Source organism: Struthio camelus, chromosome 11 (assembly GCF_040807025.1).
Source record: "Struthio camelus isolate bStrCam1 chromosome 11, bStrCam1.hap1, whole genome shotgun sequence".
Taxonomy (NCBI): Eukaryota; Metazoa; Chordata; class Aves; order Struthioniformes; family Struthionidae; genus Struthio; species Struthio camelus.
The window spans coordinates 4,022,318-4,047,677 of record NC_090952.1 but is presented as its reverse complement, the minus strand read 5'-3'; the positions used below and the strand labels follow the sequence as shown (position 1 = coordinate 4,047,677).

General features: G+C 48.3%; 2 protein-coding genes across 7 annotated transcripts; both read right to left on the bottom strand.

Moving 5' to 3' along the window:
- Nucleotides 1-594: 594 nt before the first annotated feature.
- LOC104153923 (uncharacterized) lies at nt 595-15,678 on the bottom strand. Of its 5 annotated transcripts, none has more exons than XM_009690081.2 (11): nt 9,503-9,788; nt 9,231-9,285; nt 6,724-7,068; nt 5,401-5,670; nt 4,479-4,595; nt 3,801-3,902; nt 3,237-3,359; nt 2,792-2,884; nt 2,326-2,418; nt 1,985-2,045; nt 595-783 (listed from the first exon to the last, which is right to left on the bottom strand). In XM_009690081.2, the coding sequence occupies exons 1-11, from the start codon at nt 9,719-9,721 to the stop codon at nt 732-734; spliced, it is 1,530 nt and encodes a 509-aa protein (XP_009688376.2). In that variant the 5' UTR covers nt 9,722-9,788; the 3' UTR covers nt 595-731. The 5 variants fall into 5 exon arrangements, with proteins under 5 accessions (XP_009688376.2, XP_068812606.1, XP_009688360.2 ...); XM_068956505.1 differs by lacking the exon at nt 9,503-9,788 and adding an exon at nt 15,474-15,678 and having other exon boundaries at nt 600-783; nt 1,985-2,061; XM_009690065.2 differs by having other exon boundaries at nt 600-783; nt 1,985-2,061; nt 9,503-9,790.
- A 1,394-nt stretch (nt 15,679-17,072) lies between these two features.
- LOC104153990 (uncharacterized) lies at nt 17,073-23,502 on the bottom strand. Of its 2 annotated transcripts, none has more exons than XM_009690164.2 (5): nt 22,740-23,502; nt 21,269-21,835; nt 19,889-20,008; nt 19,107-19,150; nt 17,073-17,927 (listed from the first exon to the last, which is right to left on the bottom strand). In XM_009690164.2, the coding sequence occupies exons 1-5, from the start codon at nt 22,789-22,791 to the stop codon at nt 17,688-17,690; spliced, it is 1,023 nt and encodes a 340-aa protein (XP_009688459.1). In that variant the 5' UTR covers nt 22,792-23,502; the 3' UTR covers nt 17,073-17,687. The 2 variants fall into 2 exon arrangements, with proteins under 2 accessions (XP_009688459.1, XP_009688467.1); XM_009690172.2 differs by having other exon boundaries at nt 17,074-17,927; nt 21,434-21,835.
- Nucleotides 23,503-25,360: the final 1,858 nt, after the last annotated feature.

Genomic DNA, 25,360 nt, shown 5'->3' with positions numbered 1-25,360 from the left:
CATGTCCTTGGAAGCGGAGTCGTCAGCGGAAGAGAGCTGGATGTGGATGGTACTGCTGGCCGCCTGCCCCAAGCTCTGAGGGAGGACAGTGGTCCTCTGGCCTCCAGGGACATTGCTCCATTTGCAAAGGGGGTGTTATCCAGGCGGTGAGTCGGTACGGAGGAGGGGAGAAAATGCCCCATTTAGGGTAGCAAAATAGTATGATCCTCTTTAATTGGCCAGGTCCGGGACAGGCAGCAAGGGCTGGGCTTCAGGGGGTTTGTTGGAGGTGGGTTAAGGGGGAACAACCAGCACATAGACATAAAGATTAGGGGGGGTAGAAAGCCTGACGCAACATGCACTGAAATCATCTGTGCACCAGGTAGCAAGCAGGTGGGTATAGCCTTATCTGGCAGGGGCAAGGTGAGCACATTCGGTTACCCACATACGTTCAAAAAAAGATGCAGCCTTATTATTGCAAGAAACTAATGAAAGAGTATTTCAACTACTTCTTTATTTTTAAATGCAGTTTGCTACCCTAATGCTTGGCTTTAGAGTGACAGAAGTAGAAAATGGGAAACTGAACCCTCAGTGTCAAAAAAGAAAGGCAGGAGTGGATTTATTTCATTGCCATTTATTACTGGTATGTAAGAGGCCCAACCTGGTGACACTCAGATAGCCACAGACTCACTAAGCATCAACCTGGGAGGGTGATTGGAGAGACTCAGACAGATGAGAAATACCTCCAGCCTCTAATGAGTGCAAACAGGATCCTTGATGATGGGTGGAGACATTTGAAAGAGCCTGGAAGGAAGAGAAGGTGGGATATGTTGAACATCACTGGAGTCATGCATTGGCAGCTCTGTGTGGGGCTGAGCCTGGGCTCATCCTGTTCCTGGAGGTATCCGGCTGGCTCTACCACCACTCATTCAAATCTGCCCAGGGCAAGGGAGCTGGCCTTTGGCCAGCTCCTAACAGTCCTGTTATTTTGATAAGATAGCCTGCTAAAAGTCTGCAACTCCTAGTTGTATGTCACAACGCCCTGCAGCAATCAGCCTCCCCAGACCCCACATGTTAGCCAAAGACCCCAAGCTCTTCGTCTTGTCAGGGTCACTCCATTCCACCTGACATGAGTTTTGGCTCATAAATAGGCATGAAGACACTGACTGAGCCACTGCCACATCTCACACAAAACCAGGGAGCCAGATTGCAGTCCAGTCCTTAAATGAGAGCACTTTGCCCTCTGGCAGCCTCATAGCTCTCCTCTGGCTTCATCTCTCAGAGCCCCTGAGCTACATGTATGACCAGCCAAATACATGCTGGTGATGGCGTGTTGGATAACACCGGAGAGCTGGGTGCCGCAGAGCTGTACCGCCGTACCTGCTGTGTCGAGGGAAAGGGGTGTAAAGGCACAGTGCTGAACACCTCCTGCATCAGGCAGAGCCAAGATGAGGGGTGCAGTGGCCTCTCTCTGTGGCCACCCATTGCATGGCCCACAGCCAAATAGAGACGCTAGAAATGGCCATAGCTCTGATACTTGTTCCTCTTCAGTTATCTTTGCCCAAGGCTGTTTTGGCTGTGGCAAAGGGCAGCTGACTGAGGCGCTGTTGGTGAGGCTGGGACAAGAGCGGGATGTGCCCTGGGGCTCTCCCATGATGTTCGCACATTGGCTTAAGCTTGAACTCATTCGCAGCACCACAGAAATCCGAAGGGCTTGGAAAAAGTCAGCAGGAATTAGGGCTTAAAAGGATTAATGCTTAACCCTTGAGCAAGAGCTTTGTGGAGAGACTTGAGCGGGTGCTCAGGTGCCTTTGCTGAATGAGGATCTTCTGCCAAAACCAGCCCCTCAAGCTGAAGGTGAAATGAGGTGCTGGGAAGGCAGAGCTGGACCGCATCTTTCTTTGGGTCTATGACTTAAAACAAGGCACAGACTAGGTCACATACCCCACTATTTTCACTTCAAGACGGTCTGAATTTAGGCAGAACAAGACAATAAGAGATTCACCTGTGCTTGTCCACCCAACTGGAGCTGTGTTCCTCTTTCTGACATCCCTGAGTTGTATGATCTGCAAAAAAACAAGTCTGTTCCCAGGCATCAGAAAAGTGTATGCTAGGCAGCAAGCGCACAGTATAGGAGGTTGTATTGGGGGGTGGTATCTGAAGCTCACTGGGGAAAGGAAACGGTAACTGGAGAGACCTTTGGGTCCTGAGGTCTTAAGAAAGGCCGAACCAAAAAGTTTTAAATAATTCACGTTGCTACTTGATTATGGGGGGAGAGAGGGATAGTACCTTGCTAAACACAAGGCACTCAGAGGCTCAGGGAAATTAAGGAGCAGGGACACTTACAGCGCAGGAAGATTGCGAGGACTGGGAGGGCAGACACCACAGCTGTGCTAACTGCGAGGGTGGTCACATCCACAAACTCTGTGCAACCTTGTTCTGTCATTCAAACGGACAAAATGACGGCACAAAACTCAACCCAAACCAGAAAGAGAGAAATAGAAAGCTGAACTGTCTGTGTCAAAAAGTGCATGAACACACTTGTTAAAAAAAAAAAAAGAAAGGTGATCAAAACCAGATTGCCTTTTGCAAAGGTCTCAAAGGAACATATGACAAACGGGGAATTTTCCGTGACAGCCCCAACCTGGGAGATTTTTTTTGTGGGGAGCAGATCTAATTCTGAATGGTAGATTCAAAGAGACGTAGGGAGTGTGTATATCACGGACGGGTTTTAGCCTCAGTATGACAAATCCTTCAGGGCTTGCCAGACTTTGGTGGCCTAAATGCAGGCCCCTAGATAATCTCTTCTCACCGTGACGATGGTAGATGTTCTTTATGAGGAAGCTGGTAGTCAGCACCACTGAAAGCACCCCTCCGGGAGCAGCGTAGCCCATCGTGCGCTGTACTGATGAGTGAAAGAAGGCAAAGAGGTGTTACTGTATGTTACTAGGCACATACAGCAGATGTAGAGCTGGCCTGACCCATGGTCCAGGGGGAGATATACCAGCCTGTGATTTACAGCAGATTTTTTCACTGCTCCAAAGCTCAGCTATGCTTTTCGTAACGTAAAGCTGTCAATGAGACTGTGTTTTGGGCACTGTGTAGTAATTTGACAGAACTTCAGGACAGGATGAATTACAGCGGAATAAAAAAATAAAGTTTTCGTTAAAAAAATTAAGGATGGGATTTTTGGCAAAATGAAAACCCCATCAGCCAGTTTTAACTTCATCCCTGCCACCCTCTGTAGAACAGCTCACCTGTTTTGCTTTTGAGATGGACGAGTTTTGAAGGCTGGAACGTCACGGTGGCAGAAACCAGGAATGTTACCACAACCACATACGTAAGGAGGATCTCAGGCAATATGAAGGCAATAGATGGGCCTGAAGGAAAACAGCATAAGGGTCAATACCAGTTCTGCATTTGCCCTATTTACCACCTTCAGGTACCTAGGAAAGACCGATGTGCCCCATCTATAAAGGGGGATAACTGTATTAATTGCACAGATGGGTATGTACCCAATGCGGTCCAAGCCCCTGCTACAAGCTGAGATCAGCCATACGTGGCTGGGGGAGGTGCGTGTTGCCCTGGGCTGGGCAGCATGCAGCTCCATTCTGCATGTTTAATTGTGGGACCTCTCCTCTCTTGGGCACTACCTTCCATTCTGACACCCATGAGGCTCTAATTCTCCCAGGAGGCCTTTACCCCATACGCTTTTTTACAGCAGGGATTGCTTCTGCATGCTGCACCCTGCAGGGGAGAAAGGAGTCAGGGCTGGGGTCTGTAGAGCACCGCAATACAACTGCCCCCAGCCCACATCCTACCTTCCTCTCGCATCCAGATGATCCCGGCGGTGCTTGCCAGGACAGAGGAGATGCACACCAGCCCGCAGGTGTAGGCACTGAGCCATCGCCACAGCTCCCCTCCTAAACACACAGAGCAGTGCTGGAGTGACATCTGTGACACGTGTGACGTCCCGTGCCAGCCCCCCACTGCCCATGGTGGTATGAAGCCCATCTCCCCAGATGCCGTGGGGTATCTGAGATGTTTGCTGGGGACTGGCAGATGCGATGTGGGTCTGACAGGAGATGAATCCATCTGACAAGCAGGGACTGATGAAATATGTACTTATTTCGACTGGTTTTAGCACATATGCCTATATCACTGTTTCTCCCCTTACTCCTATTATTCCTCAGGTGTATTAAAATGGAGCGTTGTAATAACAATACTCCTGAGAAACTTCTTTTTCTACAAAAATGTCAGTCATCTCAACTTTTTCACAGAGATGTCTAGACTAACACCAGAGAGTTTTCTCTGTTAAAAAATTAGCCCAGGAAAGTTAGTCTTACTCTTATACAGATCTGATATACGAGAAGGAGGCAAGTTGCTTAGACAGCTGACTCTCAGCTGACTCGGATGACTCTCAGTTCTTCCCATGGGAATGCTCCTCCCCCCCTCCCTCACAAGGGAAACATTTTCAGTGCCTTCCCTTGCAGACTCACTTATTCTTTGCTTTTCTGATTGGCAGACAGGAAAAATTAAGCCCCATCCCGAGACGGCAGCAAAGACCACAGCAACCACTGCAATCCTCAGTGCATCTTGTAAGGGAGGGGAGAGACCTGGAAAAAATCCAGAGGAACCAAGACTCAGGCCATCAGCAGGGCCAGCATAGTGGGCCATGGAGCTTCTCTGTGAAAAGGAAAGAGTTGCTTTATTTGACACCTGGTGGCCAAATTAGCACTTGCTGCTGCAGGCTCTGGTCCATGAAATGTCCAAGCTGGGACAGGTGGTGCCACATGTACCTTGGCCACTATCTCCTGGGACACATCCTACCCACCACTGCCCTGGCCATGGGTGCAGTGATAGTCCGGCTAGGCCTCAGGACCTTCTTCAAGAGGGAACAGCCAGCCTCCCACTGCCCATCCTGCCTAGGCCGGACTGCACCCTGCAGCCAGGCAGAAGTGGTGGGAGATAGGGAAATGTTGCTGGTGGGAGACGAGAAGATGTTATATGGGACAGTGGAGGCCAGAAAGAAGATCCCAGACAAGCAGGCTGCCTTGCTGGCAGCGCTGTGCCAGGCAGCCACTGTAAGGCTGCACCCTTGAGAAAAGGCTGGGAATTGCTGCCAGTCATCTTACAACAGCATGGGAACTCCTGTCAACAGTTTAGAGCTCACACAAGGGCCACAACGTCATGGGAGGGCCGGCCAAGCCTTGGGGGACAGAGGCAGAGGGATGGGGTCAAAACACCCATTGAATCCTGGGGGGGGATAGAGAGCAGCAAGAGCAGAGGGAGTGGGAGAGCAGGGTCTCCTTGTCTCTCCCTGGGTGGTTTGTGGGAAGCAGCAGTTTTCTGATGGCAGTTTTAGCCATGCAGGTCACACCACAAACCCCAGGTCAGGAGCTAACACTGAGCAGTGATTACCTGCAATGGTCACATTCAGGGAAGCTTCCTGCCAGCTTATCCCATTGCTGGCATTGCAAGAGTAGGAACCACAGTCCGACTTCTTCACCTTCCTCAGGTACAAAACATTGATGCTGCTGGAGAGATAGAAACCTCTGTCTGGGGGAAGGAGCTGCCCATCCTTCTTCCAGGCGATGGTGTCCACTCTGCCCTCAGCCACATCACAGAGCACCTCGACAGTGGACTGTGCCATTAGGGCGCTGCTCCGGAGCTGAGGGTGAGACACGGGCTCTGGAAAAGGGACAGAAACACCAACGCTTCTATCACATAGGACCTGGAGCATCTGCAATGGGGAGCTGGTGGAGATCAGGGGCACAACTCTCTCTGCAGCATGTTTGAGTCTGTAACAGTGCAAACCCAGGTACCTTTCCATGGGCAGTCCTGCAGGTGGGTGTCTAGCACAGATACAGCATCATACAGGGCTGCTCTGCTTTCTGTTTGTTTGTTTTTTTCCCAGAAGTGGTAGGGCTGAATCGCAATTTTTGTTGCATCTAGGTTAACACAGGGCATTCTTATTCTCAGGAGACAAGACAAAAGAGGAAAAGGATGCAGTCCCCAGTCAGATTTCTGAGCAGTGAAATGGAGACATGAGCGGTGAAAGGTGGCGAGAGTATTATGGCAGCAAGTGCAAAGAAAGGAAAACATCAGAGCAAATTAACTTGCAAAGTGAACTGCCAACAGTGATGTTATCGAGGAACCTCTGTGTTATTTAAAATGTGCTTTTATCTCCGTGACAGTGGCCGGCACCTGTGAATAGGAAACAGCCCATCAGTGAGCCTGGGGGCTCAGATGCCAGTATGGTCAGAGGGGGAGATTTTTTTGTGACTTCTCCACAAAGCCTACACATAGCTCCATCAGCTCTGCCAAGTCCCCCTTGCAAAGGATGCCTGAGGTATGCTCTGCAGGTGGCCAGTGTGAGGCAGCAGACACACACCCATCTTGCCAGTGCTTCAGCCCCCTGCACTGGAAGTAGACAAAAAGAGAGCAAATGGGCCTTTCCAGGATGGAGTCCTGCCCTCTGTCACATTTACAGGCCCCAGAAGGTCTCTCAGGGCAGAACCACAGAGTTTCCTCCCTGGCAAAGGTTCGGGAGACTCTTCACTAACTCTCCCTGGTGCATGGCAGATTGCAACAAGTAAACGCCACATGGTCAGTACCCTAGACTTAGCTCAAATCCCTTCACCAAAACTCTTTGCCTGGCCAATGGTCCATACATATTCAAAAAATACCACTGCTCTGCTTGTATCCATCACCTTGCTCTTCCCTCCCATACCCAGCACTTACTGAGGACTTCCAGCTGGATTTTGAGGCTCTCCCTTTCTACTAGGTTGATGGTCACTTTGTAGATCCCGCTGTCGGTTTCCTGCACATCTTCCAACAAGAGAGATCCATTGGATGGATGGAAAATGGCTCGACCTGTGTAGGGTGCATGGATAGCTGGGGTGTGTGAGCCCTTGTAGTGCTGCAGGATGGAGTGGGACCTGGTGCCGTTGAGGTACTCCCACTGCACTGAGTATATATGTGTGACGTTCTCTGGCACAGGAAGCAGTACCGAAGATCCCACAGTGGCAGCTTTTCTTTCCAGAGGTCCTCCTGCTTCTGCAGCCCATTGCAAGGGCACTAACAGCCCTAGATGGAAGAGCAAGAGAAGACAAACTGAGAAGACAGAGCAAGTCAGCAAGGCTCAAGAGAAACTGGCTATGATACTCCTTGGGCCAAGTGGTACTTGGACCATCAGGGCACAAGGTCGTAACCTCTCACAAGGCCCTTGCCACTGCTGCGTGCCATGCTGCCAGGCAGTGAGACATCCCAGTCAGAACTGATGGAAGTGCCTAAATATAGTAGCACAAGATGCTCAGAGAAATTTGCCTGCAGTGCTGTAGACTCAGCCCACGTTCCTCAGTGAGCCACTGGCTAATTCTCATTTGTGCATGCGTGTGTGTGCGTGCGCGTGTGTGTGTGTGTGTGTGTGTGTGTGTGTGTATTTGGGTGTCATTTCCTAGCCTGTGTGCAGAAGGGACTTTCCAATCCCAACCTAATTTCCATGGCTCAGTCCAAACTCCTGGTGTTGTTTGGGGCTGAAAGCCTCCATCCACTCCCAGCCCGCTGGGATGGAACTGTTTCTCCAGCACACAAGGCAGTTTCTGCATTTTCTGCAACTCAGGCCATAACTGAGGCTCTGTGGACTTCAAAATGAGCAGTTGTGGGTGGAAGGACTCCTGAGGAGGCTCAGGCCGTCTGACCAGCAGACGGAATGAAGAGCTGCCATGGCACCTCTCAGTCTGCACGACTTTCTAGGAAAGCCAGGCAGAAATAACTACTAGAGTCCTTGCTTGTAAAGTGGATTCTCAAAAAAAAAAAAATTGCGATCAAAGAGTTCAAAGCAGGGATCCAGCCTTATGCAGATGAAATGGAAGAAAGGACATTCATCTATGAACTAACAGATCAGAGATCCAATTAATTTGTCTGTGGCAATCCTGGTGTGACAAAGGTTCCTGTGACTCCCAGAGGCTGCTCTGAAGGAGATGCTGGGATTTTTGCTGAAGGCCATCTTCTCCACCTCCAGGTTTTTAGTATGACCCTTGTGCAGGAGCGTTGCAACTGAGCTTTATTGAAGACGAGACGGGGACTGGCAGCAGCAATCCCAGCCTCTGCTGAGACAATCAACACCAAACAATCATAGCCACATTTCCCAACAAAGGCGACATCATGAAAGCATATTTCTAGCACCCAGGGCCCAGCTACTCAGCCATTTGCAGCAAAACACTGGGGAAATGCTCAGGAGCACAGGAGCCGTGCGTCACCTCCGCCCCAGGGCAGCTGGTTCAGACCAGCGCAAACCCGCTAGCTGCGCAGACTGAATTTACTCTATCCGCTCCCTATGTTTCAGTTCTAGTCCGGATAAGCATGCATTTACACTGCCTCCTGCTGTTCATGAAAATGATTAGGAATTTGTCTCTTCTGCTTTAACTGGTTACTTCTCTCTCTTTGTAATTTTGCGGGGAAGAGGGGAAAGAAAACAGGCATAAAAATCTGAATAAATCAAGTCCATTTGATCATTTTCATTTCTCAGGCTAGTAACCTTGAAAAAGAGCTCTCAGTTTTACCTTATGTGCCCTGATGTCCCCCAACCTGTGAGAGATGTGTGCAGGAAGGAGAAACAATTTTAAAACTGAAAACCACTTTGCTCTAGAAGAACACTATACAGTGTGCTATACACATAACGAACAGTAGCAGTACCGTTAGTACAAGATAAGAGAAGGTACTTAATTGTACTTGGCTTTTTACAAGGGTAGCCAAAGTTCATCTTGTAGACACTCAAACAGAGCTCACTAGCAACACAACATTTGGAAAACTGGACGCACCGTAAGGGGTTTCCTTTCTCCTTTAGATGCTGATCCTGAAAATATTGGTGCTTCAAGCCACCCCAGTGCATATATAAAGACTGCAATGAGATTATTCACATCTGCTTGTGATAAATTATGAGTTATTACTTACAGGAATCACAGTATAATTTTAGTCACAGAAGACTTCTAGGCTTGGCACCGTGAGTAACTCTTCTGGTGCTTCTAGCTCCTCTGTCTTCGGACAGTGAAGCAGAGATGCTCTTGCTTTTGTTTTCAGCTTTTCAGAGGAAAAGTTGCCCAGTGTACATAGCCTGTATGGATGTTTGCCCACGTACAATTGCAAAACTCTGCTGAAGTCACAGGCACAGGTTCACCCCAGGTGAGGATCTGGCTCAGAGCCCACTAGACAGCATCAGCACCTAGCCCAGCTCAGGGACAGTTTACCTGCGAGGAGCACCCAGCTGGTCCCCGGCAGCTCCGACGGTTGGCAGATCAGCATCTGTTAAGGAAAACAGTTCAAAACTTGCTGTCGTTTTAAAATAGCCCCTTAAAGGTCCACACTATAGCAAGAATAAACGAATCAGTTTGGATAGTATGAAGAGTTTTCACAGTCTTAAGGTCTGGATTTCTGATGCTCATTAGGGCAGCGCCTTGGACAGTCCCAGACTAGATCTGCTGCAGGCCCCAGCCCCTGCTTGCCTCAAGCCCAGACTCACTGTTTTCCTCCCAGTTGTTCCTCTCCTTTCTTGCTGCCTCCTCTCCTGCCACTCTGCCGGGAAATCCTTTCTGGAGGCTTTCTGGTCACAGGCAGCAGCTTCACGTGCTCGCCTGGAGTGCTCTCTGATCCTGACAGCAACACAAGCAGAAGCTGGCAGCTCACCAGCGCTGTGGGCTGGGAGCACTGGAGGGCAGAGCTGCCTGATGGTTCCCTGCATTGTGGGAGTGAACAGCAGTTCCCTGGTGCTCAGACCCAGGAGGGCCTTTCTTCACCTCTATTTTGCCAGTATCTGCAGGGCAAGGCAGAGACAGATCCTGAGAGGGGCATTATCAGCCCTTGTACAGCATATATTGCAGCCCCGTGGGAGCAGCATGGGCAGAACCGCAGGGTATCCCAGAAATGACCCCATCACAAGAAATGCCAAGCTTGACTGCTAGGCCAAAATGAGGGGAGAATCAATCCAATTCCTGTTCTTATCTCTTATTTCTGATCTTGCAGCAATATAAATAGTAGGTGATGTCCCAGATTATTTACATGCTCTAAAGGCTGTAAGATTTATCCTCCTCCCTTTCTCAGACCTCAAGAACCTGTGTCCTGTCTCCTGGAAGGAAGATCCCAGTTCCCTGGCTGCACACTGGCATGAAGAAATCACCTTTGTTAGGGCACTGGGGGCAGGGGGTGGAAGATGGGGACCGAAGTGGCATGCAGATGGACTGCCGTCTTGAATCAGAACAGAAGGTGACTTCATGCTTTGGCCTGTTTCTAGCAGTGGCCAGGGAATCAGAGGGACTCTGAAACATTTGTCTCTCTGCTAGTGGCTTTTTTCCTCCACCACAGCAGATTCAGACTGGGGTCATCCACATCCCTCAAACTTTCTGCAAAAGGAATTTCAGTTTAGAAGAATGGCATTCCTGGCATTGAAAGGGGAAAAGAAGCGCCCAGGGACCAAGTTTTATGCTCTAGAGCAGGACTGAGGAACAGAGAAATGAGACATTCATGAAGGTTTGAGCTCTATCACCTTGGAGCACCATGGGAAACTCTCCTGCCTTGCCGAGCACAGCTGGCCTACAGTGCTGTCCGACCCCGCTACACCAGCGAAGATAGAGATGGCTGCTGGGACCGGGCAGCTGTGTGCCCAGTGTTAGGAAGCAATGGGTGGATGCTGATGTCATCAGGCCTGGACTGGGCCCTGACGTGGTAGTACCACGCTGTTCCATCAGCCTTGTCTGCCCGTTCCCCTGCTAGCCAGGAAAAGCACTCCGGCCCCGGGCCTCCTGTCTGCCAAAGCAGGTCCAACCCACATGCTGTGCTCAGCACAGCCCGTTATTATCCTGAGTTAGGCTTGCATGCCTTACTATCTCTTTTCCCATTTCCTGACCTTTCTTTTCTCTGCCCTAATCTCCTTCCAAGCAAACAATCTATCTGTAATTACTTTTCGTCCACTGGTCCCAGTTTTGCTACTTCCACACCTGAATTTAACATTTCTGACACCACTATGCAGGCAATCTCAGCCTCACCTGGTATTACTGAATCGGTTGCGTAGGCACTGGTAGTCCTGCAGGACTGTCTCTCAAAAGGCCCTCAATGCTCCCCTCCAGTTATTTGTGAAGTTGGCTGTTTTTCACATCACTCCCCGCTAACCACTCGTGAAACTCAGCCACCCCTCACAGCACTAGCTGTAACTTTTGACACATCTCAAGTTGTTATCTGTTACATCTGGCAATTTCTCATGTCATGTTCTGTAGTCTTCCACATCCTGTTTTGGCTGCTTAGCCTTAGGCCAAAATCCTTAGTCTGAACTGTGTCATTTACTTGCAGCCCTACCTAGCGGGCAGGACAGGAATTTTCAAACAGGAAGGACAATGACCTTTAAGCCCATCCACAAGGCAGCTTATAACTAACTCAGTAAAAGCCATACGCCAAGTAAAATGTGTTTGGGGTTTTGGCTCTTTTAAGGAAGAGCCTGCTCCCAGTCAGATTCTGCCTTTCACATTGTTTTGTTGCCAATTCTGCATTTTCATTTTTAATTTAACTTCTCCTTTTCCCTAGGCCTAGCAAAATGCAAGTTCTCTGTTCCCATCTACTCAGTTCTTCAGTGCAATGCAAGGTATTTGTTGGGTCATATCATATATCAGTTAACGTTTTGTCATAACAATTCAGTTCTGCTGCATTCTGTGTACACTTTACTTGAATTTGGCGTAAATGAAAAACTAAAAGCAATAGAAAGAAGTGTAAAGACACTTACAAAATGTAAGCAGGAAAATGCTTGCATCATAAGGAACAACAGCTCTGTCTGTTCCTATGAGATTCCAACGGACATTCCCTCCTAAAAGTAGCACATCTCTTAGGTATCTCATGGTAGTTGCAATGGATGTGAACAGTGAAAACTGGGGTGACAGTTCAACCTATGGCTTCTTTGGAAAAATGTTACAAAATGAAGCTTTTGTTCTCCAGACAGATATTCCATTTGTTTCCGGGAAAGATGAACTGCCAGAGAGGAGTATCACCAACCCACCATTCCCACCACATACCTATCATCCATACCCATCTCTTCATTTAACTACTCCACAGATTCATTTTTATCAGTCAGGCCACTCTGTCCACATTACTCCTTTCACAGGTTTTCGGAAGGGAAGTTTAAAGGCATATTCTCCACTTCACAGAATCACAGCAACACAGCAACACAGAATCACAGAATCAGAGAATCACAGAATCACAGAATGGCCAAGGTTGGAAGGGACCTCTGGAGATCATCTAGTCCCACCGCCCTGCTCCAGCAGGGTCCTCTAGAGCACATTGCCCAGGATCACATCCAGACGGGTTTTGAATATCTCCAGCGAAGGAGACTCCACTACCTCTCTGGGCAACCTGTTCCAATGCTCAGTCACCCTCACAGTCAAGAAGTTTTTCCTCAGGTTCAGATGGAGCTTCCTGTGGTTCAGTTTATGCCCGTTGCCTCTTGTCCTGTCGCTGGACACCATGGAAAAGAGTCTGGCCCCATCCTCTAGACACCCTCCCTTCACATACTTGTACACGTTGATGAGATCGCCTCTCAGTCTTCTCTTCTCCAGGATGAACAGGCCCAGCTCTCACAGCCTTTCTGCAGAGGAGAGATGCTCCAGTCCCCTCATCCTCTTTGTAGCCCTCCGCTGGACTCTCTCCAGTAGTGCCATGTCTCTCTTGTACCGGGGAGCCCAGAATTGGACACAGGACTCCAGGGGAGGCCTCCCCAGGGCTGAGGAGAGGGGCAGGATCACCTCCCTCCACCTGCTGGCAACACTCTGCCTAACGCACCCACCCCAGGATCCCCTAGGCCTTCTTGGCCACATTGCTGCCTCATGGTTAACTTGTTGTCCACCAGCACTCCCAGGTCCTTCTCTGCAGAGCTGCTTTCCAGCAGGTCAGCCCCCAGCCTGTACTGGTGCCTGGGTCATTCCTGCCTAGGTGCAGGACCCTGCACTTGCCTTTGTTGAACCTTAGGAGGTTCCTCTCCACCCACCTCTCCAGCCTGTCCAGGTCCCTCTGAATGGCAGTACAGTCTTCTGGTGTGTCAGCCACTCCTTCCACTTTAGTATCATCAGCAAACTTGCTGAGGGTGCACTCTGTCCCTTCATCCAGGTCATTGATGAATACATTGAACAAAACTGAACCCAGAACTGACCCCTGGGGGACATCGCTAGCTACAGGCCTCCAACTTGACTCTGCGCCATTCACCACAACCCTCTGAGCTTGGCCATCCAGCCAGTTCTCAATCCACCTCACCGGCCACTCATCTAGCCCACACTTCCTGAGTTTACCTAGGAGGATGTGATGGGAGACAGTGTCAAAAGCCTTGCTGAAGTCCAGGGAGACAACATCCACTTAATCTTAGATAACCTAAATGCAAAACAAAGCACATTTCTGTTGGTGCCTAACTCCTTTCACAAGCATTTTAAAAGCTTTCCTGGCACTTGCATTGCACCTAGCACCTTTTGAGGGGCGGGCAAAGACCAAAAAGCAAACTCAGCACGGAAAATATGTAATTATTGGCAAGAGACTCAGGCCATGAAGAAGAGTTTGCATGCATGTTTCTTCAGGCCAGTGCAGCTTATTGTGGTGGCAGAGAGATAAGAATAGTGGCTGACCATCAGCAAAGATGAAACTCATGCCATAGACTCCTCCTCAAAGTACAGCCTCAGTTCCCTCTCTCTTCCCACTCCCATGCTGCTGCAGCCTGAACAGTCACAAAGTGATGATCATATATTTCTGTTAGAAATCAAAAGTGTTTGGATGAAACAGTAATGTGATGAAATTTTCTAGTTGATCTCTGGAAATCCAGTCCTCCAGTTGCAAATGGCTTTTGGAGGACCCCCTGATATCCATGTAGGTGTCCGCTGAGCTGTCTGCAGAGAACTTTGCTTATGGGGTTCCCCTAAATTCTCTGCCTATGGTTAAAAGAGAGAGAGAAAAAAAAAATCAGTGGAGAGGAGATTTCACTGGATCAATCCTAGTGAAAAAGATGTTGTCTGGAGTCCCCGCTCTGGAAAACTTAGGGACTACAGGCTCTTCTAGTCTGTTTACAGAGAGAGAGAGCGAGCTGTGGCTTGAAGACTTGGTGGGCCACGGTAACCTTGACTGTGCTGTTTATCACCCGAAATTATCTCTGGATGCTATGAGAGGCACTCTATAGGGTGTGAGAGACCCCTACACTACACAAGGGACAACTGACAGTGTTTTTCCCTCTAAGCAAATAGTGTCTCAGAGAATGATATTCAACCTGATGGGCCTGGGATGGGTTGAGATGCAGAAAAATCAACTGTGAAGAGCAGCAATGCTGTTGAGAGGACTGGTGAACTACAGAATGGTTTAGGTTGGAAGGGACCTCTGGAGATCATCTACTGGAGATCAACTACTTGAAGTCTTTAAAATAAAGGGCTGCCTGTATGCAGTAGGAAGAAGTGTGTTCTGAGACATGGCCAGCACACAGCAGAGCACCTCAGAAAGAGATCTGCAAGAACTGAATCCTTTGCAGCCACAAGGAAAACCACACTGACCTTTAACAGCTTTAAAGAGCTAGCAAAGAAGGGCCTGAGAGGCAGAACCTTGCGAAGAAGCTACCTGGTGAAGGAAATGAGAAAGCAGCAGCAGTCCGCAAAGCTGTAGCGTGGATTAGATGCAGGCACTGGAGGGACAGGTTAGGAAGAGAAGCAATCCCTTGCATGCTGGCAGCACAGGGTTAGCAGGAGAGCAGGTCCCCAGGAGAGGTGGAGAAGAAGACAGAAACAGGGAAGCATGAAGAGCATCGCAGAACAAATGTGGTCAGCTCACAGAATGGTCTGGATATTTCCATTACCCACGCACTGGTTGTATGTAGGTGTAATAGCACTTCACCTCTTGAAAAGGCTCCCTACAGGCACCAGGCAGCTTCTACAAGAAGCAAGTTGCAAAGGGAGGATTTAATCACATCTGAATTGCACGTCCTTACTGCAGACATCCAAAACAAATCCGCAACTCACAGTGTGTGCAACTTCAAGGCAATGACTGTTATCTATTTTGCTATCCCTCTGTAGGCATTCAGCATGGCACAGACATGCTCCGTGTGAACAAATACTCCAAAATAATCAGAAGTACAACCTAGGTACTGCTGCACAGGGCAGAAAGAAGAGGACACTACAGGGCAAAGGAAATAAGGGAAGGCCTGTACATGCACTGAAATAGCTACACCCTGCAAAAAGCATTACTGCATAGAGGCACAAATCTACAGATGGCTAGGGCTGCTCCTGTGTCTTGGTACTATCTTCCGAAAAGCAGCAGTTCAGCCTGGGATGTTTCTGTAGCACAGTCCCTGTTTTTCTCTATCTAGATACCTTTTTCTCCAGGAGGGAGAGGTCATTCTGTGAGACCTGGCGGTTGTGTTCCTAAAAGATTGATGAGTTCATTCTATAAAAGTCTTAATATTGCTACAGTGCTGAGGCTATTTTGTGACTTACCAGGCATAGGAGAGACCAAACAGTTATTCTGTCAGCTCTGCAAAACTGAAGATGGGCTCCATGGCAGTGCATAGTTATGGAGGACCCGATCTGCTTCCTGAGAAGTCGTTCCATGTGCTTCCACATTCCTGAGGGATGCCATCTTCAGAGGCCTTCAGTACTGGGGCAGAGACAGTTAGTAAGGCAGTGATGCTACATGCTTAAGCCTGAGGACTGCCAGCCATATTTCCTATATGTTTATTTGCTTGCTCTTCACTTTTTTAGTACTTTCCTCTATTTAGTATTTAAGGTCTTACACTAACCACAGCAATGGCTCTGTTCTTACCTAAGGCAAGTTTTCTGCATATGTGGTTTTATTAAACCACAAAATATTTCTGTTTTCTGGAGCAAAGCTCTGCTGCCATGAACACCAGCAGGGCTTTACAAGAGCTGAGCAGCCAGGCAATGCAATAGGTGTTTCACCCTGGGCCAGGAGAGGGGCTGCTGCACTAGTTATAGGATGTTCATCTGGAGATCACAGAATCGCAGAAGGGCTGAGGTTGGAAAGGACCTCTGGAGATCATCTAGTCCAACCTCCCTGGTCAAGCAGGGTTCTCTAGAACCCATCGCACAGGGTTGTGTCCAGATGGCTTTTGAATGTCTCCAAGGATGGAGACTCCACAGTCTCCTCGGGCAACCTGTTCACCCTCACAGGAAAGAAGTTTTTCCTCATGTTCAGATGGAACTTCCTGTGGTTCAGTTTGTGCCCGCTGCCTCTTGTCCTATCGTTAGGCATCACTGAGAAAAGTCTGGCCCCATCCTCTTGATACTCTCCCTTTAGATACTTATGTACATTAGTCAGATCCCCCCTCAGTCGTCTTTTCTCCCGGCTGAAGAGGCCCAGCTCTCGCAGCCTTTCTTCAGAGGAGAGATGCTCCAGTCCCCTCATCATCTTCATAGCCCTGCGCTGGACTTGCTCCAGGAGCTCCATGTTTCTCTTGTACTGGGGAGCCCAGAACTGGAAACAGGACTCCAGGAGAGGCCTCCCCAGGGCTGAGGAGAGGGGCAGGATCACCTCCCTCCACCTGCTGGCAACACTCTGCCTCATGCACCCCAGCATACCATGGGCCTTCTTGGCCACAAGGCCACATTGCTGCCTCATGGTTAACTTGTTGTCCACCAGGACTCCCAGGTCCTTCTCTGCAGAGCTGCTTTCCAGCAGGTCAGCCCTCAACCTGTACTGGTGCAGGTGAGAGGCAGAGAAAGCTATGTTTGCCCCTGTGTTTCTTGTTGTAGAAAACATTTCTTCCCTTGCTAAAGAGGGGGAACCCCCAAATAGGGAGAGGAGAAGGCAACAGCAATGGTTTCTACACTCTCTTCAAAAGACTCCTGCCCTGCAGCCTGGCTGTCACTGCACACTCTGAAAGGGGCTGTGGTTGGGAAATATCAAGATTTTTCATCCTTTTCTTGTATCCATTTATTACTAATGGCGCATAATGTTCTGGTGCATACTATCTGGTTTACCATGACACCCAGAGGGAAAGGAAAACTAATTTATGCGCTCACAGCATTTTGAAGGAGCCTGAAATGCAAATGTTTTGACTTTAAACTACACAGCTCTACTTTCTTCCACAGTTTTTTGGAAATGACATTATGTGTCAGGAAATCCATTGTACAGAAAGCCCCATCTCCTTGCACTTCACAGGGACATTTCAAAACAACAGTGGAGAAAGCTATTGCCCTAGGATCCCAAGGTCAAGCTAATCTTATCGTAGGAAGAATATGCACAACAATTATTTGGAACAGTCCTAAAAATAACAACAACTTTTCAGTCCAAATGATCTTGATATGTTCTTTTAATATGCCAAGACCTTTGGCAGTGAACCTGGGTCACATGATTAAGATCCATTTAATGTTCTCCATTACACCTCTAGTTAGGGTTAGTCTATGGAAGTAAGGTCCCCATTTACCAAACTGCTGATTTGCCTTTGCCTTATGAATCTTTCTCTTATGCTATGTGTCTTTGTAGTCTCAGGAAATGTCAAGAAGAAACTAAAACCAGCTCACTTCTCAAGTTCAACAGAGACTGCAGATTGAGGCAAACTAAGGCATTTCTGTACTCAGTAGCTCCAAATCCTTTACAACCTGTGCTCAGTGTGCAGACTAAGAGCTGCCGGAGTAGAAACACTGAGGGTCACATCAGCAGAGACAGTGACAAAAACATCCTCTTCATTTTTAAACAGGACTATCTTTAGCAAAGTTTAAGGCTCCCACTTGAGGCAGCTCCACAGTTGCTGCACAAGCCGACAGTGCCCAATCCGATCCTGGTGGGTTAGAGAAGGTTGCAGACATGTAAACAACCTCTGGCGTTGCTCTTGGCTGTGGCTGTTCAAAGCTGTCTCCAACTCTGGCATAAATATTTGCTGTATCTCTCATCATGGTGCTTTCCATGGGAGACTCCTCAGCATGTGAGACCTAGATAAGTGCAAAGAAAATATCAAAGGTGAGACCCTTCTCCAGAGGCTCTGTCGGGACCAGGCAGGGTACAGAGCTACTGACTCACAGTAGACAAGGAGAAGTTGATAGCAGCAGGAGTTGTGTAAAGCCAAGATGGCTTTACAGACAGATACGCTACATGCGTGGGTACACAGATTTGTGAGAGGGATGAGGAATGCTTGGTCCCAGCTCAGTCTGTATGAATGCAGAACTGGTGAAACCTATCAAGTGCACATGACAGGTGCCACGCTACTCCTCCTATGTATTTTGCCCAAGTATCTCTCAGATAAGACCAGGTCCTGCCTCAAACACAGCTTGGACAGCAGACTAGAGAGATCTATGAACACTCAAAACAGGCATATAAGCCTTTGCTGATGTTTTGTCGTAGCTCCTAAAACAGATAGCACAGAGTGGGGAACTTACCCTCCACCCTAGCTATTTTTACTGGAAAAATCGCAAAGTCTTTTTTGCCTTCTTTGTATGGAAATTACTACAGGGGAAAGCTAGTAGGTTCTGCAAGAGACACTCTCTGGAGTACCTTAGTACTTCTGGGACATCTGCCAGCCCCACAGTGTCACCTTCTGTGGATCTCCAGTGCTACATGTTGCACAGAGAAGTGACTTGAGCCATCTGACTGACGTCTCCTCCTTAGGTTTCTTTGTCTCTTTCTCACTGTTTTATTCAAAGTCATAAACTGTCAGCAGCACTTTTTCATGGGTAAAACTCTGTTTGAGTTGAGTCCCTAGGTCACCCACACCAAACCTAAAGAAGTGCTGTTGCATAAATTTATGAAGATAAGAAGCAAGGAAGGATGATTATCTGCTCTTTTCTCTCAGTTTAATCATTCTGTCTTTTCTCTTGTTGCTCTTGGCTGAAACTGGCTCAGGGTTTCTCAGCCATGAAGGTAAAATTCAGGTTGATGCAGGCAAAGTCTGAAGTTTGGGATCTGAATGGGAGGGAAGTGAAATGGAAGTGAGCAGCTGGAGTCCAGCTGGGACAAGGGGCAGGAAATTTTTAGCCTTCCCTTGGAATAATGAATTAGCTTCCTAATTTTATATTCACAACCTGGTTCTTACAGCTCAGTACATCTTAAGTAAGCCAGCAGTTAGCCGTTACCCAGCAGCCTGTGTCAAAGAGGTGTCTTATTTTTTCCTGTACCTCTTGTTGTGTAATGGTTCTCCTTTTCTTCTGCTGAACTGCACCTAGAAAAAGGAGAGCTATGTTGTATTATTTGATAGGCACTTTAATAGTCTGTAGCCTCCTATCTCCTAGTGCTAGAGAACTAGGATTACTCTATTGACACTTTCTCCAGGGTTGTAATGTGGATTTTGCCTTTAGGTTGGAGGTTTCTGTAGCTACTTTCTCTAAGTACAAGCAAAATACCTACTTGGAACCAAAGAAGTTCCAACTGAAGGCATCCTCAGGGATGAAGGTTTTGAAGACATCACTGATGGAAGCTGTGGAGATATGTGTATCTTCCTGGTTTATTTTAAAGTGGAAACATCCTCAGGTATTCTCTCCAACTGGAATTTTAAAGTAACTACAATAATGTAGTCATAACCACACTTTTAGGATGCATTTTGGAGTGCATGAAAATGTACTTATTTTATAGAATAGATATATTGCAGTATTTTGGTTCCAATCTTAGCAACAAAACGTATTTGTTCTCTAAAAAACTGTTGTCACTGGGGATGCAACAGACCCATGCCGTGCAGCTACTTCATTAAGCTGCATTACAGACTTTAAACACATTCAGTGACTCTCGGAATAGAAGGAGGTAACACATTTCAGGGGACCCCTAATGGAAGGAATAATTTTGGTATGAAGAGCAGAATGCAGGTCTCACTAGAACCTACCACTACCTTTATCCCCTAGAATATGTCTAGAGAAGCTGGAGGCAGCAACCTCAAAGCATAAAATGCAGAAACAGATCCACTCACCCGGGTGCCATATGCAGCAGCAGAACAGGAACAGCAGAAGGAAGGAGATTAAACAAGAAGAAACTCCAATAATGTAGTCAGTGATCTGGCTTGAAATTTCCTTTTTTGTGTCATTATGGTCTGACATTTGGAAGAAAACAGGTGGTGTGAGTGTTTTCTGAAGGAACAGTTGCAGTGGTTGCAACACATTTTCCAGGGAACATGCCTTCTGATTATAGTACTCTCCTTGTGATCAGAAAGCAGTATAAACAGATGGAGAGCAGCACTGTGGACACACAGATTAAAGGAAATATTTCACTGCAAAAAAACCCACCCACATCTACAGCCAATTTGTGAGTTTCTTTTCCTGTGCTGACTGACTGCACATCTAAGCAGTTGTGTTGCCTCCACTCTGGGCAGTGTGTGCCTTGTGGGCTGCGCATGCTGTGCCATGAGGGGTTACTGTAACTCTGAATCAGACACCATAGCCCTCTTCTCCCTTCCTGGAACTATTCAAGAAAATATGCTGAGAAATGCTTCCATCCTGAAGGAAGCGTGAGGTGTATGTACTCCTCACAGCACTGCAGGGGGGAACAGGGAAAGCATTCTCCAGTTCTGCCCACAGAATGCAAAGATGTTTAATGCTACGTCTATAATGATTTGGACTGTACCATGGTCAAATACTGCCATGCAGATTGTAATATTTGCTTTGTACACAAAATGGCAGCTGAGCTCTGGAAGAGTCATCAGTGCAAATGAAGCATGCTGTGTTTCATGCCTTGACAGATGGCAGTGATCCAGATAAAACCAAGGAAGGGTATTGGAAAATTACTGCGTGCAAAGTCAAAACGTCAAAATCCCTGTGTTCACCATGGAGAGTGTAAACCAGACCAGGGAACAGCTGGAGAAATGGGAATAAAGCAACAAGCAAAACCAGGAAGATAGATGTGTTTGATATGTATCATCAAGACTGGGTGGCAACTGTGAATAAATATCGCAAACTCAGCCAGGTTACAGAAGGAGCCCATCCTGTCAGAGGAAGCAAGGCTGCCAGCTTGACTGACTTCCCCACGATGCTATCTATCTACATTTTATGTGTACATGAATAGCAATTATGTGATATGCTTTTATTAGCCCATCTGGCCACAGATTTACTCCTGAGCCCTTTATTCTCCCCAGTGAATACTGGATTTCCTCCAGTGTAAGACCCAGATGCAGTGGTTAGGATTCTCAGTCCATCTCTCTCAACTGTATTGATTAATATTAGATAAACATGAGACTGGTGAAAGACTATTACTTATTTAATGATAACCAGCTACACAGGAAACCCTTATGTTTCTGATTTAACCTAGCAATAGGGGACAGAATGGGCTTCCTGCCATAAATAGAAGAGCTACTTACAACACCACATATGACATCCCTTGAAATCCTGTCTTCGCTGCAGCAACACATCCCTTGGGGAAGTAGGAACAAATATCCTACCTGCACCCCCTCTTCTTCCTGTATGCATCGCTGTGGTATTATAGATGATGTCTGTGCTGAGCACGCTCTCACACTCACACTCACCTGCATTTTTAGAGCTAAAATGAGGGTTATACACAGTTAAGGTGATGTGCCTGGTTTGGATCCGCTGTTTGAAGGTGACGCTGTACACCCCGCCGTCGCTGAGCTGCAGGTCCTGGAGCAGCAGGGACGCGTTCTCAGGGAAAAGCACAACGCGACCTCGGTACGCGGCGTGTGGGAAATGCTTTGCAAAGCAGTGCTTGGGAGCCCCCTCCGCGCTCAGGGAGCAGTTCAGCACCGTGCAGGTGATGAGCGCGTCCGAGCGGTTACTGAACGTCCAGTGAAACGACAGTGGGAAGCAAGAGGAGTTTGTGAATTTGTAGGAGACGGGCAGGAGCACGGAGTGGCCCACAGTGCCATTGACCGAATCCTGAGGGATTTCAGTGATAAGAGCCAGGTTTTTTCCTGTAGAGAATGAGAAGAGGCAAATTAGCAACATCACTTCATCCTGATACGTGAGAAGACAGGCTGTCTGTGACTGCCTCCTCTCTTCCTCCAACACTGCCCCGTATGGGTATTCTCAACACACCGTATGGGTATTCTCCACCATTTTCTGCAGCTTCATCAATGGAAACTAGTTCTCAGCAAAATGCAGCCACCACATCCACACCTATGGATTTTACAGGGAGACCTGAGCTATCACAGTAAAGAGGGCTCCGTCCCTCTGGTGCTTGTATAGAGCAACTTGGGCTGTGAGCGTTGCGCCTGCCCATAAGCAGGGGCAGCAATCCCAGTGAGAGCTGAAAAACGCAAGTCAATTGGTCTCAGAGATGGGCTTAACGTGGTCAGGAGCTCCCAGCACTATTTGTCCCCTGGCACTTAAGCACATTGCACCATTTTACAACTAGATGCACTTTTCTGTACGTCTACAGTTGAAGGTGCTCTCAGCTTTCATGCCTCCCCACCTCCAGCTGGGGAAAGGGGAGGTAAAGGCACGTTCCACCTCCTGGTCTGCAGCAACCTCCTGGAGGAACAGCCTCTGCCAAGTAAATCCCACCAAGAGCCTGTCAGTGACTGATGCCACTGCAGGTTCCTGATGGCACAAGCCAGGAGTGGGATGCTAGGATGGGGAGTAGCTAAGAGCGGTCTGTGGGAAAGAGCGGATCTTCAGGGCAAACATGTACTGTGAGTCCCCTGGATGGCTCCTCAGCCTCCGGTGAGCTGTAACTCTGACCCAAGCAAAGACAAGCATCTGGTGTCACTGCCTCCATTGCCCATGCACAGCACAATGCAGTGTTTGCTGGGTTGCATCCTCTGTGGTGCACCACATTCCCCCAGGATTTTTCAGCTCAGCCCGTCCCAGACTTACCGAGGAGCAGAAGAATGGAGCCAAAGCTCCTGCAGTGCCAGTGAGTGGACATTTGCTCCTGGTCCCTGGAGATGCAGGTGCTAAAGAGCTCGCACAAGCCTGAGCCCCAGCTCACACTGTGAGGGACTGGAAGCTCTTGCTGTCCGATTACCACGCCTCTGGCACGGGGTCACAAACCACCAGATCAGAGGTGGTGACTACTCCATCACTCCAGCAGCATTGGCCAAGGTCTCTGCTGAGGCAGCAAGTGAGCAACTCTGAAACGTCGCCACAGTTTGGGAGGAAGTCGCTGACTCTTCCTCAGTCTCCCCTCTGTGCTGGAGGCTTTATTTGTAAGTGTGCTAGAGTTGAGGCTTTCTTCCTGTGCTCTGCAATAGCACCTTTTGAGCAGCTGAACTGCTCAAACAGCTATAGTGGACCTGGGGAGGATGGTGTCCCATGCCAGAGACCAGCCCTGCTCAGCCAGTGAGCTCCCAGAGAAATGCGGTGTCCGGTCTCCATGTGAGCCCACTGACACGGCCTGCTCTCTACTGGTATTCAGCCAGATGAAACTGTTTGCAAAAGCACCCTTGCAGAACTGGTAATCCAAGAAAAGTCAAGTTCATTGCAGAACAGCGGGGCCATCTAAGTCCTCACTGGCTGCACAAGGGAAAACATGCAACCCTCTTTCCTTCCCGGGGGACAGGCATGCAGGTGGACAGAGATGCTCCCAGGTCTCGACTGTGAAGCACAAGTAGAGCCAGCACAGAGATCAGAGGAGGTTCTCAGGCTGCTTGGAGGGAAGTGCTTCTCCCTGTGTGGGGCCTGAAGGGGTAGTGCAGATGTGACATCACTGTGCTGGGGCAGGCCCTTGCCAGCCAGCGTCTGTGCTCTGTTGCTGTAGAAATGGAGACTTGAACCCGGGAAGGATAAGCGTGAACTACAAGTTCAGGTACCATAGGACAGACCTGACAGAGACCCACCAGCTCCCTGCACTCACAAGACCGCTCTCATGTGAACATGGAGCTGCCCCACTCCTGCAGCACCCAGTTCTCACCCCTGCACGGTGTTCCCCTGGTTAATAATCCAAGTACAGCACTTGCAAGGGTGGGAACAAGGCCTCTCGCACATGGCCAGTCCTCTGTAAAAGCATGACAGGGCAGAAGTGGGGCACTGTCTGTCCATTTTAACTTTGAGTTGGTTGCGTTTGTTCAGAGCTGACCCACAGCTTTGTGGCCATGAAGGAGAGATTCGTGTCAGTGCTTGGGGAGCACAGCTGCAGTAGGAGCCTGTCCGGTTGCTGGGCTGGAAAGCCACAGCTGTGATGTCACCACAAGTCACGTATCAATCCCACCTCCTCTCCTTCAGGCACATTCAGGGGAAAACTACGAATAGTTTGTAGCACACAGACAAGCTTTGAAGTGCTAAGGTGTGCATGGGCATAGCAGCCTGCCTGAGACTTAACATTTCCAGATCAAAATCCTACATCTAATTATTACAATTGAGCTGTGGTAGGTATTTCTTTTGGGGCTCACAATAAACCAGCTCTTACCCAGTGTAAATCAGGAAGGTCTCAGTGAAAACTGTTGTGTTGTCCTGATTTTGTGCTTGGTGAAGACTGGACATGGTTCTTGGGAACAGCAGAGCAGCAGAGCTACTGGACAGTGAGATGGGGAGCAAGAGAGAAAGGGCAGAAGCACAAAGATGAAGCAATGCAAGAACATTTGGCAATTTGTCGTTTCCACCACAAGCCACTTTACTCTTTCTCCCTCAGAGAACAATCAGTAAATAGGCATGAAAAAGCAGCCTGTGTTTTCTGACAAGCCCATCCTGAAGAGCCTTTAACATTTTGGGCTTGCCAGAAGCTCTGGAAAATTATTTCACTTCTTGATTTGCTGCTGGAGTAGCTCTAAGTGACTGCAGATCCACCCCCATGTGTTTGGGAGAAACAGGTTGTTAGAGAAAGGAGTATAGGGTACTGGACCGGAAAAAAAGTTATTTGACTGAGGATAGGCAGAGCACCTTTACTGGGATGGAAAGTTTATAAACATGAGCTGTCATCTGAGAAGGATCAGGACTTTTCCACAGACCTTTCCTTTCCAAAATGTATTTGCTTCCCTTTTGACTGTGGGGAGAGAAAGACAATTCCTTCTGAGAACTGAAGAGCTGGACTAGCTGTGAGGCGCAAGGGAAGAGCACAAAAAGTCAGTGATGGTGCCGGGGAAGGTGAGGGCGCAAGACAGGCTCCAAAGTGATGTGAGTTTTACATCATTTGGGCTTAGCATTGAGTGGGTGGATGGAGATTTGTAGCTAGCTTGAATTGAAAATGGGCTGCAGACACCGTGGATTTGAAGAGAAGGTTCCTCACCACTGTCAGGCAGAGCCTGCCAGGGCAGAAGTGCAGAAAATCACTGGAGGAGGAATTACAGCAGTTGATTTTTAATCACTCCAGATAGTCCTGCTAGAGTCTGGCTGCTGGCTGCAAGCAGGTGTCTCGGCAGTCTTTCCTTCTCTTAAAAGAACACATGAAGCAAGGTTTTGTTACTGTGGCCTGAAATAAGCCAATAAAGGTGGTGCACTGCCTTAAAGAACTAAGCCTCTGCCAAGAGAGCTTTTCCCTCTAGTTTTTAACGTAGAAATGT

What these genes read in the sequence shown, in the direction of transcription:
- LOC104153923 (XM_009690065.2), bottom strand. Translation starts at nt 9,721, where the DNA reads ATGCAGGGAACCATCAGGCAGCTCTGCCCTCCAGTGCTCCCAGCCCAC. An exon ending in GAACATCTACCATCGTCACG is followed by an intron (nt 2,419 to 2,791) that starts GTGAGAAGAGAT and finishes TTTGAATGACAG; the next exon opens with AACAAGGTTGCACAGAGTTT. An exon ending in AGTTGGGTGGACAAGCACAG is followed by an intron (nt 784 to 1,984) that starts GTGAATCTCTTA and finishes TCTTCCTTCCAG; the next exon opens with GCTCTTTCAAATGTCTCCAC.
- LOC104153990 (XM_009690164.2), bottom strand. Translation starts at nt 22,791, where the DNA reads ATGTCCACTCACTGGCACTGCAGGAGCTTTGGCTCCATTCTTCTGCTC. An exon ending in CTCCATTCTTCTGCTCCTCG is followed by an intron (nt 21,836 to 22,739) that starts GTAAGTCTGGGA and finishes CATTCTCTACAG; the next exon opens with GAAAAAACCTGGCTCTTATC. An exon ending in CTGCTGCATATGGCACCCGG is followed by an intron (nt 19,151 to 19,888) that starts GTGAGTGGATCT and finishes TCCTTTTTCTAG; the next exon opens with GTGCAGTTCAGCAGAAGAAA.